This window comes from Maniola jurtina, chromosome 17 (genome assembly GCF_905333055.1).
Source record: "Maniola jurtina chromosome 17, ilManJurt1.1, whole genome shotgun sequence".
In the NCBI taxonomy this organism is placed as follows: domain Eukaryota; kingdom Metazoa; phylum Arthropoda; class Insecta; order Lepidoptera; family Nymphalidae; genus Maniola; species Maniola jurtina.
Window position 1 is genome coordinate 6,586,456 of NC_060045.1, and position 14,722 is coordinate 6,601,177.

Sequence of the window (14,722 nt, forward strand, 5' to 3'; positions counted from 1 at the left end):
CTGTTTAGAGCAGCGGTGAACAAGATCCAGTTAGCCTTAATGATTGCCAACCTCCAATAGGAGATGGCACTAGAAGAAGAAGAAGAAGACAAGATAAGGCAAATGGTTATTGGCGTTGGATTGTCCTAAGGTAGTATAATAATAACGCCAAGTTTTTGCTAGCGTTCTGGTTACAGCCTGTATTCGTAAGTTTTTTTTTGTATCACGCAGAACGAAGATCAGTTGGTATAACTCAGTATTTCATGCAGTACCTACCATATTATACAAGGCTTTTTAATGGTGGTATCGAGTGTTTTCCTATAAACAACTAGCTGATACCAGCGACTTCGTTCGCGTGGATGTAGGTTTTTTAAAATTCCCGTGGGAACTCTTTGATTTTCCGGGATAAAAAGTAGCCTATGTGCTAATCCAGGGTATAATCTATCTCCATTCTAAATTTCAGCCCAATCCGTCCAGTAGTTTTTGCGTGAAGGAGTAACAAACATACTCACACACACACACACACACACACACACACATACAAACTTTCTCCTTTGGAATATTAGTGTGATTTTCTATGCGATTATGATGTCATGGCCGTTACGAGTAGGAAAAGACACACGTGGCTGAAGTTCTATATGAAAAGTACCGATGTAATAACGTAGCATCATATAAGCGCTTTCTTTGTTCAAACACGAGTATTAATGGTGATCTTTTCTAAAGCAGTGACCTGTATATCAGACAAAAATGAAGGGCTTTTTAGCTACTAGCGTCGCTCACGTAATAGAAAGCATTTTCAAAACTGCTTTTACGTCCGGAAATGGTCCGTAAATAAGCTAGGCAAGTTTTCTTTGATGTCATCTGCAATTGCATTAGACCGGATACAAATACATAATAGAAATAATATTGTTTTGTAAAGTTGTTACGTAAGAAAGAGCTAGATAATTACAACTGTTCCCTGTAAAATTAAGGATTATTTTATATGCTTTTGCAGTCATTTTTGTATGAGGTTGAGACATTGTTACTTTGGGATAATTCCAATTCTTGTGATTGTTTAATTTTATGTTTTTCGTGCTGCAATTTTAGCCCAAAGTGACAGGTCAGTCAATGAAAGTGTTATGAGCAGACTTGTGAGCAGACTTATTTTTGTACCTTTTTCAGTTGGGACTATTTTGTGACCTTTTCGCACCTTAAAATGTCGATTAGAAGTGTCTCTGTTTGAATAAACCCATGACCAGAAAAATAAAACAAAAACGGGAAACTAGTAAAAAAGTTATAAAGATAGATTTTAGATAGAAAAGCGAAACTCGTAGCAAAAAATTATTTGAACAAAGAACCAAATGGATCTTTCCCAACTATACGCTCCAGGCAAGGCCCTATAAGGAGCTAATGACCCCTTTTTAGTTCCCAAAGAAAAAGTCAGATCCGTCCCAAGACACAGTCTATGTATCAAACTAAATTACACAGCAATTTAGTTGTATTGTAGCCAATGATATGCACGAGTATGGTTGTATTTATTTACGAATACTTAGTTAAGTATTTCGTTGGAAATAGGGATGGCACTGTCTGACAGGTTCAGGAACAGTGTAGAAAAACTAATCACTACTCATAATAATATTATAAATGCGAAAGTGTGTGTTTGTTGGTTTGTCCCTCAATCACGTCGCAACGAAGCAACGGATCGATGTGATTTTTTGCATGAGTATATTAAAGGCCTGGAGAGTGGCATAAGCTTTTTATTATCCCGGACAGTCATAGAGTTCCCACGATAGACATTAGACATTTTATATCAATGGTTCCCACGGGTTTTTTTATGATGAGTAGCTTGCATTCCGGCGATGGACATTTTAGTGCCAATTAACTAATTTAATGCCAAAAATAGTTCGAAGCAGATTTTTAAAAAGCGTAAATCCATGGGAATAAAGTCGCAGGCATCGTCTAGGAGGTACCTACCTTATAAGTTCAGGGATAAATCTACCGGAATTCCGTACGAATGTGTCGGATGCAAATGTTGGGTAAGCGCCATATCTGCGCGGATATAACGCTGAAGAGATTTTCCGCTACAGTTCTGCCTGGCCTAAATACGTATTTCAAACTTCTCCGACTATCTCTGATGTTACTTAACCAATTTTCGTTCGAAAAGCTAACAATGTAATGGCAATTCTATTCTCGTAGAGTTTTTCACTTTCACGAGTAAGTGTATACCTAATATCTTGCCTGCCATGTCTATCCATCAAATCAACAACCTACCAATTTCATCAAAATCGGTTAAAAGCTATGAAAAGCTGGCAGACAGACATGCACACTTTCGCATTTGTAATATTAAGTACCTATATGGATTGTTAATCGTGTGTTAGTATGTGAGACGTGATCAATCCTCATTAGTCATAAAGTAGCATTTGATACTAGTTTGTAATTAGATGGGTGACTGATTTTGGAAGTCCGAATTTGGACTGTTCTTTACCTGCGTATCTCGGAGAGACTGTCAAGTAAAATCGACACTGGAAGAGAATGTTTTTAATAAATCATTGTTTTGTTTTAGGCAATCCACGCAACAAATGTGCGCTGCAACCTGGGCACAGTCTGATGGACTGGATACGGCTGGGCAACTCTGGGAAAGACCTCACCGGCGTGGGCGGCCGCATCCGTCCTGTCACACCTGCGGAACTTGCTACACACAACACACAAAGTAAACTAGTGAATAAGTCTTTGATGATCTTTGAAATATTCCTTCTACAAGCAGTGACGGATAAACCCTTAATCAAATTAAGCAATTGCCTAGGGCATCACGTCAGAGGGGGCACCAGAAGAAGCACAAAAAAAACCGTCCTTAGGGCATCACGTCTCACTCTCACGTCACCAAAAACCACACCAAAAAAAGTTTCTAGGACTAATTTGAAAATTCGCGCGTTTTAAGTTGACATAGAGTCCGACCTAGAGTCGTAACCCAACTCCAGCTTACCGACTCGCTGCCCGCTCGTGCATTCGAAATTCGAATGCCTCCGAAAGCCGCAAGGCGCATTTCAATAAATAAATAAATTGTGCTTTGGTTTTTATTGTTGTCGCACCTACTCCACTTTTAAAGTACCTACGTTAATCTCATCATCTTATTTTACAAAAAACTAATGTTTTTAGGCGGTTAAAGGTTTAAAAACCGATTCTAGTTGACATACGGATAGGGGGGCCCACAGGCATGGATTGCTTAGGGCATCATGTAGTCTTAATCCGTCACTGACAATACGTAATCTTTGGTCTTAGTTCTTACACAAACTACGCAATTTCTAAGTTTTGACGACCACCCTGGCGCAGCAGTGGTAAGCGCTGTGAGATTAGTGGGAGTCCCGGGTTCAATTCCCGGCAAGTGTTTGGAATTTTATAATTTCTAAGTTTTTGGTCTGGTCTGATGGGAGGCTTTGGCCGTGGTGGCTAGTTGCCACGCTACCGGCAAAGCCGTGCCGCCAAGCGATTTGGCAATCCGGTACGATGCCGTGTAGAAGCCAAAGGTGTATGGGTTTAATAAAAACAAACCCATACACCTTTGGTTTACCGCTTAGGTACATCTTAGCATCAGTTACCACCAGGTGAGATTGCAGTCAAGGTCGAACTTGTATTTGAATTAAAAAAACACACTTTCAGGAGGTCTAATGTGTATTTTACCGCCCGTTCAGGTATATTCAATCTATCTAGTGTCAATGTAGGACTTTTGTATGATACTACATCTGTAACTCGATGTCGTGACACCGTGATGATGTGATGTGCACACTTGGACACTCGATGTATGACACAGTATTTAGTGTCGTAGTGTATCCCGATCGTTATATTTTGTGCTACGTGTGTGTCACGCTTTACCTAAACCGTGTCTAGTTTAGATGAATAAACTTCGTCGCGATTAGATTGAACGCAAACAAGTCGCAATCTATACCAACTTTGTTTACTTGTTTATTTATTCACTAAAGTACCTTACCCAATCTTTGAAACATTTTAAGTTTCAATTAATTTACATTAATTTAAATAGCTCCTTGTTTATTTATTCTTTAAAGTACCTTAGTCCGTACGTCTTTGAAACACTAAGTTTCAATTAATTTACATAGCTTTTAAATCGCTTCCATTGCTATAAATTTTGTGTTACAAATTCGCAATAATAAAAAATTCACGAACTAATTTTACTAAAAGGGGTCGCTTGTTTTATTCAAAAAGATGATAATTTTGTAACATTTTCTTTTTCAGAGGACGCCTGGCTAGCGATACGGGGAAGAGTCTATAATATCTCTCATTATTTACCTTATCATCCTGGAGGTATTATCATTAATTTTCTGCCCCGTCCTAATGCTGGTAGAATACCCTGGCAGGCGTCTGCTTTCTCTCACACAATTATGGTCAAATATGATAGATGATGCCCAAGACCTTGTCCGCGTGGATTTAGGTTTTTTAAAAATCCCTTATGAACTATTTGAAGATGCAAACTATTTTTATATCAAATAGTTAATAGACGATGCCTGCTACTTCGATTTAGGTTATTTCAAATCCCATGAGGTGAGCTACCTCAGTATGATTCCGGAAAATCAATGAATTATTTTCCGGAATCATAAGTAGGTAGCTTATATCGGTTCTCGGGGTGCTGTTCTTCTGTTTCCTGTTTGTCAAAAAAAAAATTCCGACGAATTGAGAACCTCCTCCTTTTTCAAGTCGGTTAAAACGGTTTAGAAACGGCCGGGAAAACGTAACAGACAGACCGACACTTTCACATTTACCTATTAATATCAATATGGATAATGAAGTTGTTGTTAGAAGTATAAAGAGTGTAGTTAAAATAACCGGCCAAGATCATTCTATTAACATTTTTGGACGAGGCATTATTTTAGAAGCAAACACCAATGTTATCTATATTTCATATTCCCTTTACAGGGCCAGAAGAGCTTATGCGCGGCGCTGGTATCGACGCTACGGAATTATTCGATAAAATACATCCATGGGTCAATTATGATTCGCTTCTAGCGAAATGTTTAGTGGGACCTCTTCGGTTCGACAGGCCAGACGCTGAGGAGCTTTTCGATATCACCAATCCATCCCCTAAATCCGACCGCCTACGGGAACCGTCTAAAGCACAAGAACTAGTGAGAAAATCTATGGAAAACCTAGCGAATTGTATAACACCGGTTAGAAAGAAAATTACGGCCAAGAGCGAGGAAAACGTCAAAGGTAGTCCGCCTAGTAAAATAATGCAGAGTTTAATACAGTCGAGTGATTTGCCGGTTTCGATAAGCCGGCGAGCGGGATGGGGTCAAATGGAAACCAAAGACAAGTCCAAAGACTTGCCGTCTCCGCTGCGCTTTGATTGGATTCAAACCTCGGCGAAGCTTACTATCTCAATATACACAGGTCCTTTAGTAAATCCGGGTGGATCGGCGAGGATCGCCGACGGTGTTCTCTTCGTAGAAGTGGCTACTAATGGATGGCTTAGGACGATTAAGTTGGTACCTGAGGAGGCATTAAAAGAACCTTTACAACTAAAAGTTTATTCTGAAAGTGGGAAAATAGAGGTATGTAAACACTAAACATACTATGTAAACAGAATATTTGTTTAACCTGGCATCGTTGTGGTGAGAATACAGAACACCATCGTTGTAACGGTTAGGTAGTTTAAGATATAGCTTAAGTTTTCTTTGCGCTAAAACTCGGCGTCTTTGTGTTCTCAAAACTTTACTAATTTACAGTTTTCTTACCACCTTTCACTACAACTATGCAACGAAAACTTGTCGACGCTATAAACTTTGACACATAAACTTTCTACACTATGAACTTATCTGAAATTAAATTATCTCGTTACTTAGTTCTTATCGTGGTATGTGAAACTTTGACTAATTTGTGAAACTAAGCCGCTACTTTACTAAACTATTCCTTGCAAACTATTATGGAGAAATGTTTTTAGATATTATAAACATAAAAGGATGCTGCTGTTGTCACTGTGTTTTATACTAGCTGATATGCCCAGCTTCGCTCGAGTGTTTGGTTTAAATATTCACAATATACTTGTAGCCTTTATTTTGTTACTTCTGGATCTAGTAATGTTTTGAAAAAACTATAATTGGTTATGTAGTTTCGAAGTTATCGATTACAAATAAACAAATTTTTCCTCTTTACACTGTTTATTTTAATGTGCTTTCATCATATTGATTTATAGTATAGGCTACAATATTGCTACCGAAATATCTAAGATTAAATCTGAAACTTAGCAGTAAATTCTCTGAGTTTATTACGCATTAGGGCTTAAAACAGTTGGACATAAAGTACATCTTATTCCCACTGGTGTTAGGTATTATAAATGAAAGTATATTCTCTGTGATAAATCCCTAATCCAAAGAGAGGTATTAAACTCCGCTATAACTTCATTAATGAAGGATTTCTATTAGCCTACTTCTATTGTAGTTACTTATCTACATTTGAGTAATTCGCATTATCTAACGTGGAAATTATTATACAGGTTATTGCGTTAAAGGCAGCGAGCAAAGTTTGGAAGAATATCGGGGAGACGACATACGGGCCGGCGGTGCCTATATCATCACCTCGGTTGGTGAACTGCCGAGTGATGCATGTTGAACGTGTCTCTCACGACACCACACTGCTTGCCTTGTGTCCGGAGACTGGGCCCGTTCTTGTACCTTTGGGACACCATGTACGCGTTCACCATAAAGTCAATGGTAAGATTTGGTCTTTTAAGGAAGGAGCACTGAAATCATGACAAGTACCTAGAAGCCTCCTTTAAATAGTATAAAGTAATCCCGTGTACAACTAGTTACTCAAACTATACGTACCCAAACTAATTGGTCCCAAAACTTCGATGATACAGGCTCTTAAGTGGATTACTGACGGGCTTATAAGTTGTATTATTATCGCAGATAAGGAATGCGTGCGCTCCTACACGCCAGTGGGCGACTATTGGGATCGCTTCGGGAGCGACTTGAGCGCGCTCAAACTGGCCGTGAAGAGATACGACACGGGCGCTCTGTCGCCTCACCTCACCGACCTGAGAGCTGGGGATGCTGTGACATTGTCTGGGCCTTACGGGAACTTTCAGTTACAAAAGGTGAGATAAAGAAACGAATGAAAGAAAAACTTTTTATTCACTCGCTAATGTAGACAAATTAATCTTTTTAGTTGGTTTAAGGTCTTCGCATATTACACAGACTCGCACGAATCCAACACCGTTCGAACTCCAACTTTCGGTTCGGCATCAATAAATCGCGTGGATCACGTGTTCCACGCATCGTACACTTCTTTCAATCAAAATAATAGCTCAACGGTTAAGGAGTGGACTGGATTCCGAAAGGTCGGTAGTTCAAACCCTATCCGTTGCACTATTGTCGTATCCACTGCTTTTTTTTCTCTCTCGTGAGGAAAATCCGTCATGGATAGCACCGGCCAAGGGGGAGCACAGTGCCTAGTAAAAGCTTTATGCTTTGTTAGAGGAGAAAAGAGAACATTAGTAATGAATAACATGGCCATTATTTTTTTAATCCACCGCAAGGAAGACGACGATAGAGATAAAGCTCACATTTCCATGATTTAATGAGAGATGAGTCGGAGTGGAGTCTGTGTAATGTGCGAAGACCTTTAGTCGGTGCCTTGATGACAACGCCGAGGTTGAACTTCTTTGATTTTTTAACACAACGTTCTTTTGAACTTTCTTTTAAAGTACTTAAATAAATTCTATAGACGAAATCGGAAGTATGCTTAAAAACTCGTTTAATCATTACCTAATTACCCTTTTAAATATTATACCTATTAGAAAGTATAATTTTTCTTCGAGTTGCGTATATTATTATTTGAAGTGTCCATAACAATATGTCAACGTAAATTGATGGAAAAGGGTCCTGAGTCCTGACCCTTGATTTTTCAATATTTCAATGTGATATTCAATATTTTTATCAGAATAAAAAATAATAAAATCCACATTATAAATGCGAAAGTTCTATCTATCTATCTGTTTAACCGATTTTGATCAAAGATGTACCTCTGCCTACCTACATAGATAGTGTAGGTCATCATACCCATTTCCCTCATCCAAACTAGATTTCGTGACTCATTTTATGAGTAGTAGTCCAACTGTATGACTAAACTGAGCTTAAAAGCTGTCCACTTGAATTTTACATCGTCATGATGAGTTTAGTAAAAGACCTTTTTCGAGCTTATCTTATGAATCCATCTAATAAGACGTCGTAGCCCTACTCAGATAAAGGAAATTCATTTTACTCTGATAGCTTAAATAGGCATTTTATATTTTTAAAGACGTTATATCAAGGAAGGTACTTAACCTTATACTTATACCTAAGTAAAGATGTCTTCGTGATGAATATCAATTTATATGAGCTGTCTGAAACTCCGAAAATCACCACTACCACATACGGACGGACGGACAGATAGATATTGAATTTCGAATGTTTTTTGAAAACATATATTTGTGATTGGTTGATGACTCAATATGGTTAACGCCCACTAAAATTTTTGGCTCTGTCATTTGTATGAGTTTACGTATCTAACGTAAGAGAGCGCTATACTAACTATCAATTAATTACTGGCCTTTTTTTTTTAAATCTGGCTTTACTCTGATTAGCTAATGTCAAGTTTGTAGTTATTTTCAAGTTATTGAATCTATACAAGTATGGACTCCGTCTGCGCCGGCGCCCGCCGACATAGGTACGCACGGCGCCTCCTTAGAGTGCTTCCCAGTCAGTTCCACCACCAAAAACACCAACTTACACAAAAACCAGCCACTCTTAACAAGAAAAACACTCCAAACAAGCACAGCACGCGCGCCAGCAAACGCCATCACAGACGAAGTCATTATTGGCCTTGTATTTGTTTCAGTTTAAACAAGTGAAAATCATTTACTTAATAGCGGCAGGCACTGGCATCACACCTATGTTAGGATTAATCAAGTTCATGCTCACTAGATCGAACCCAAGATGGTAAGTTCTAATTAATTCTAAAAATCTAAATTCCACGACAGGCAAACTAGAAACCGTAATAGGCTCGCTAATCCTACGCTCCGCCTCAAGAAAGTGGGAAAGTCATTTGTGGTAATGAGTGTAATATTTTATAATAAAATCCCACAGTCAAACTTAGACTTGCCTTTACAAAAGTTCAAAAAATCTATTAAAAGTATTCTCCTGGAAAAATCAACAAGATTATGTAAATGATAAAATAGCATGGATTTGACTCGCTCCAGCAATGCGCGGGGCTGCAATTGCTTGTATAGTATGGCATATGTAAATTGAACAGTTGAAAAGAGCAACCGCCGAGTTTCTTACTGGTTCTTCGCGGTAGGAACGGCATTCCGAACCAGTGGTAGATTTTGTCGATTCAAAAGCACTTATAAAAGTTTAATTGAATAAAAATATTTTGAATTTTGTATAATATCCTATACATTTTAAGTATAGGATGTGCCAGCTATTCTCTCGCGTATTTAGTCGATGTAAGCCCGACTAATTTCTTCTACTAGCTGTAGTAGTTCATAAATAACTCACGTTAGTTTTAACATTAAAATATCCTATCCGCCTAATCCCTAACTTATTTGACTACTGACTACTATTCTACCAAAGTCAAAGTCAAATAATTTATTCAAGTTGGGTACCATTGTACACTTTTTAATAAGATAATTAATTACATAAACTTAAAACTAAAGCTACGTGGGTTCTAAATGCGCCCAGGTCATGAGAAGAGCCTACAACAAACTCGGCCGAGTATTCTTTTTTTTTTTAGTATCAACACTTTACAAAATCACTTAAACTTAATACTTTGATTTATCTATCTTATTTCAGCGAGCGTGTGCATTTACTATTCTTTAACAAGACGGAGGAGGATATTCTCTTTAGAGAAAACTTTGAAGAAATAGCGAAGCAAGACGAAAGGTAAATATTTCCCTTTGAGTTTTCATTTCAATTTGTTTTATGAACTAGAAAGATGTCTTTATTAGTCACACTAATATTATAAAGGCGAAAGTTTGTGTGTATGTGTGTGTGTGTATGTTTGTTACTCCTTTACGCAAAATCTACTGGACGGATTTTGCTGGAAATGGAGATAAATAATATCCCGGATTAGCACATAGGCTACTTTTTATCCCGGAAAATCAAAGAGTTCCCACGGGATTTCGAAAACCTAAATCCACGTGGACGAAGTCGCGGGCATCATCTAGTTACTAATAATTGTCGCGATAGCCTAGTGATCAAGACGCCCGCCTCGTTTTCGGGAGGTCGGGGCTTCGATCCCAGGCACGCACCTCTAACTTTTCTGAGCTAAATAATATGTGTGATGTGATTTGAGAAATTAAATATCAGAAAAAACATCGTGAGGCAACCTACATGCCGGAAAGTTTTCCATAATGTCCAGCGTGGTAGACTATGGCCTATTAATACCCCTCCTCATTCTGGGAGAAGACCTGTTAATTCAACTTATCACCAGCCTTCTACCAAGAGCAAATCTTATATCTTACAATGCTAATCATGTACTGAATCCCAGGTTTCAGTTAATTCATTTGCGTTATTGAAAAGGCACACAAAACAGGTTGTAACTAAAAAATACTAAATATAAAAACAATGGATTAAGATCTAAGTAACAATAGCAAGTTTTCTTTCTGAACTTATTTTCATTTAATATTCTCTTGCAGGTTAAACACAATCCACATATTGTCAAACCCCACCTCATCGTGGACGGGATACGAAGGTCGAATTAACAGTGAAATTCTTTCCAAAGTAATTACCAAAGAATCAGTTTCCACGGAAGAGAAACAACATTTTGCATGTGTGTGTGGCCCCACGGAGTTCACGCACACGGCTATAGACTTGTTAAAATCGCTTGGCGTTAAAGAGGACGAAGTGCACGCTTTCATAGGATAGACTGAATTTAAAAATTAATAAATATTAAATCTACAATGAATAATCTGAATCTGAAACTATTCAGTAAGATACACATTATATGGTGAAATTGTCGCAAAAACCACCAAGGCCGTAAGGATTGCGTTTTCAGTACCGAATTCAAATGCATCGCGAGTCGGCTGCATCGGGAGCTTTAGTAAGTCACGTTAGCGTAGATTTTTCTTGCCGTCTTACGCATTTCAGCGGCGCGTTAGATGCGGCCGACTCGTGCCAAAGTACCTACTAAAAAACGTGTTACGTACGCCTATTGATTATCTAGTGGTATGCGATCATCTTAAATCGTAACGTACTCTAATTTGAGCACAGGCTAAAGGAAAATGACAGACGGAGCCCTCGGGAACCTCTTTGAAACGCGTGCCAATGGTGGCGCGAAAGCTCGTGAACGCCCTGGAAATAAAACACCTCCCCATATTGCGGAAAACCCCTCTGTAAATAATTTATACAAGACCATAGACCGTTTTCGGCTTATAAAAACATCCTACGGGTCAGAATTCTATCGGATGTCCACGTCCGCTACTTACGTCCGATAGTTTAGATTGTAATCAAACAGCGCTGGGGAAAGCATTTGGGTTACTTCTTTTAAATCAAACAAACTAATCTGTGCGATGTAAATACTTACCTACATTATATTTTATGAGTTTTACTGTTAGTTGCAATTTATCTTAGCTCTAATAATAATTCAGTGATTGAGAATTTATATTACCTACTAACTAAAGTAAGTTATGTAAATATTAGTAAGTTTGATCTAGAATCTAATTCATAAAGTACTTAAATGAATGTACAAAATATATATCTACTTAGATGTAAATCAGTATTTAATTTTTATCTAAATTGATGTTAAAACTAAAGACTAAAAAAACGTTACCTAACTAAAATCATATTGTGAAGATTTGAATAAAACGGTCCATAAATGTAAATTATAAAAGGATGTAAAATATACCTACCCTTAATTTTTGCCTTTTCACAACCTTTTCAAAGATGATTTCGTGTCATTGCTTTTTTTATATAATAGGTAGGTAGGTACATAATTGTACTTAGGATATCTTAAACAAATACCTACCTTCAAATACAATAGTCTTTTTACCGTGGGTATTCACCAAAAACCCGACAAAAACATTAAACAATATGTAGGTAAACGTTTGACCTCGTACCTATTTATGTGACGAAAGTCTGTTTTGTTTGCTTTACGTTCGCACTCAGTGATATTAGCACTACAGAGAATCGGGTAAATTCTTTGACAGATTTCAAGAAAGCTATGAATTGTCAAACAAGACAATGCAAACATTAACAGAAACCACGTGTTTTCACGTGTTTTTAAGTAAGTACGTACCAAAATTTTTCTTCAGTGCAAACTCACGGTTATTGTAAGTAGGTATATGAATAAAAATAATGCTGAATAATGATGATATTGTAAAGATGCGTAATTTAGATAAACCTGGCGTGAGTAAAGCTATTCAGTAATGATGCAATCATCATTTATTATCCTTAATCCAAGAATGTTGGGCTAAGATCTAAGTATAGAGCGTACCTACTTTGATTTGGCTAAAGCTTTACTCTAAAAAGAGACAGATTTAGGTCAGAAACATAAATCTTACTCGTTTGAACTGTATTTTCCGAAAAAAAAATTTGATTCCAAACAAAGTCAAAGCTGAGATCTATAGAGTGACTTTGACTTTGCTTAGAGTCAAGTTTCAATTAAAACGAGACAGATTTATGGTAGCGATATAGCCCTGAATCGTTTTAACAGTCAGACTGAGCGAAGTCTATGTAGTTGAAATGTATATTTAACGTACTTAGTACTTAAGTAGGTACGTTAAATATAGATTTCAACCTTAGATCTCAGCCTTAGTCTATACTTAAGAAAGCGACCGATAGACATCTGAATGACCGATTTTCCGTCTGTACTAGTACTACCTATGAGTAATATGGGTACGTACCTAGTTAGGTAGGTAGGTAATAAAACTAATGAATGTTAACTTAATAAATGTCCTTAAACTAGAACATAAAATCAAAGTGTGATAATAAAATAGTTCATTAAATAGATAAAAGAGAACAAAAATATGGTAAATTATAAGCTATAGGTACATATTAAGTATGTAATTTTTTATAGTAAATGTGTCATGTCTAAAAGCCGATTCACACCAAAAACGTACATGTGACACTTGCTTGTGACGCGCGTAAATCCGTGGACATAACTGCACGCATTACGCCTACGCGAACGTTCACGCCACGCAAGCGGTATGCCATGTCTCATACAGTTCCATACATTACAACGCAATGGTACGCGCTACGTTTACGCTTACGCGATGCATACGCGGCCTGTGTGGCCGGCGCTTAAGTCACAAAGCGCGAGGCATAGCACCAGCACAGCAATACTAAGGAGATCTATAGAGCATAGATAGGTAAGCCTATGACTTTGCTCAGACTTTAGTTTGAGTTAAAATGGAACACAGTTATGGCTCCGACATAAATCTGTCTCATTTTAACTCTTAAGTAAAATCTGAGCAAAGTCAAAGTATGTCTATAGATTTCAGCCCAAACTGAGATCTATAAAGCGTAGATACTTTGACTTTGCTCAGACTTTACTAAGGCTGTGATCTATGGAGCGCACTTTGACTTTGCTCAGACTTAAGACACTGTTAAAACGAGAGAGATTATGCCAGCGGTATAACGCTGTCTCGTTTTAACAATGCCTTAAGTCCGAGCTAAATTAAAGTGCGCTCTATAGATCTCAACCTTAGAGTTAAAAAAGAGTACATTTATGTCTGAAATTAATCCGTCTCGTATTAGCAATGTCTTAAGTCTCAGCAAAGTCAAAGCATACTACATAGATCTGTCAGTACGATTTGTCATTTTTTGTATATCAGACAACAGTATGAAATATGAGTACAACAACACAGTAATGGGTTGTGGTGTTATATATCTTTAGATTTGGTTCAGTGTTTAGAAAATAGTTAAATAAATCTTTATTATCTTAACAAAACAGTGTTTACAAACTTTAGTGTGAGGCCCTGCCTCCTGATGAAGTGAAAACTGTAAAAAATTAAATAAAATCACTATAGAAGTTACTCCATATTTGGAAAATCCATCCACATATTTTTATCTATGTATGTATTTTAAATTATTTTTGTAAATCCTATTGTTAAGAACTTAAGAGTGATAGATAATGAGATTAAATTGCTTTTGAATTCTCTAGAGAAAGGATTTGGTTCCTCGACTAGATTTAATTTTCGCTTTCGTTGGTGCTCGTTGACACAATTTATGTAATAAGTTATATAACAATACCTAATTGTTACATAATAATGTATTATAACTGACGTGTCCCGTACATTTACAGACAGTAGAATTATGTCTTCGAGTACCAGATATTTTATTAAATTATTTTGTGATAAAAGATACCTATAGCTATCAATGAATGGTGCTAATTTGGTTGAACAGTAGACTAAAAGATCTATTTTTCTTGAGGAAAAAGGATACTTAGCACTGATTTGTGTACAACCAATTAGCACAAAATCTCAATAATTATTTATTAATTCTTAGAGGCATTATTTACAACTTTATCATTACGATGTAAATAGCTATAATAATGTTAAAGTGCCTACATTCCAGGTGAAATTGAACTAATCAAATTGGTTTTCGTATTGAGTTGTGAATTTTAATATTTAACAATAACAATTATAATATAATGATATTGTACAGTTTGATGTTTTATTTTTAATACCTTTTCACCGCGTCGTGTGAATTTTAATTAGGGCTCGTTTCGTGTAACTCTCATTCTCGTTTAGGGGTCTAACCTATAAAAGATTGAAAAT

At 37.1% G+C, this 14,722-nt stretch overlaps 1 protein-coding gene across 2 annotated transcripts in view; it reads left to right on the forward strand.

The window, feature by feature from the left end:
- Nucleotides 1-13,449, forward strand: part of LOC123873634 (cytochrome b5 reductase 4) — a 58,960-nt gene extending 45,511 nt beyond the window's left edge. For both annotated transcript variants that reach the window (XM_045918579.1, XM_045918581.1), the window contains 8 exons: nucleotides 2,522-2,668; nucleotides 4,207-4,275; nucleotides 4,885-5,519; nucleotides 6,461-6,677; nucleotides 6,876-7,063; nucleotides 8,845-8,945; nucleotides 9,798-9,887; nucleotides 10,643-13,449. In XM_045918579.1, the coding sequence (XP_045774535.1) occupies nucleotides 2,522-2,668; nucleotides 4,207-4,275; nucleotides 4,885-5,519; nucleotides 6,461-6,677; nucleotides 6,876-7,063; nucleotides 8,845-8,945; nucleotides 9,798-9,887; nucleotides 10,643-10,871 (1,676 nt within the window). In that variant the 3' untranslated portion in view covers nucleotides 10,872-13,449. The remainder of the gene's footprint in view (nucleotides 1-2,521; nucleotides 2,669-4,206; nucleotides 4,276-4,884; nucleotides 5,520-6,460; nucleotides 6,678-6,875; nucleotides 7,064-8,844; nucleotides 8,946-9,797; nucleotides 9,888-10,642) is intronic.
- The last annotated feature ends 1,273 nt before the right edge of the window (nucleotides 13,450-14,722 follow it).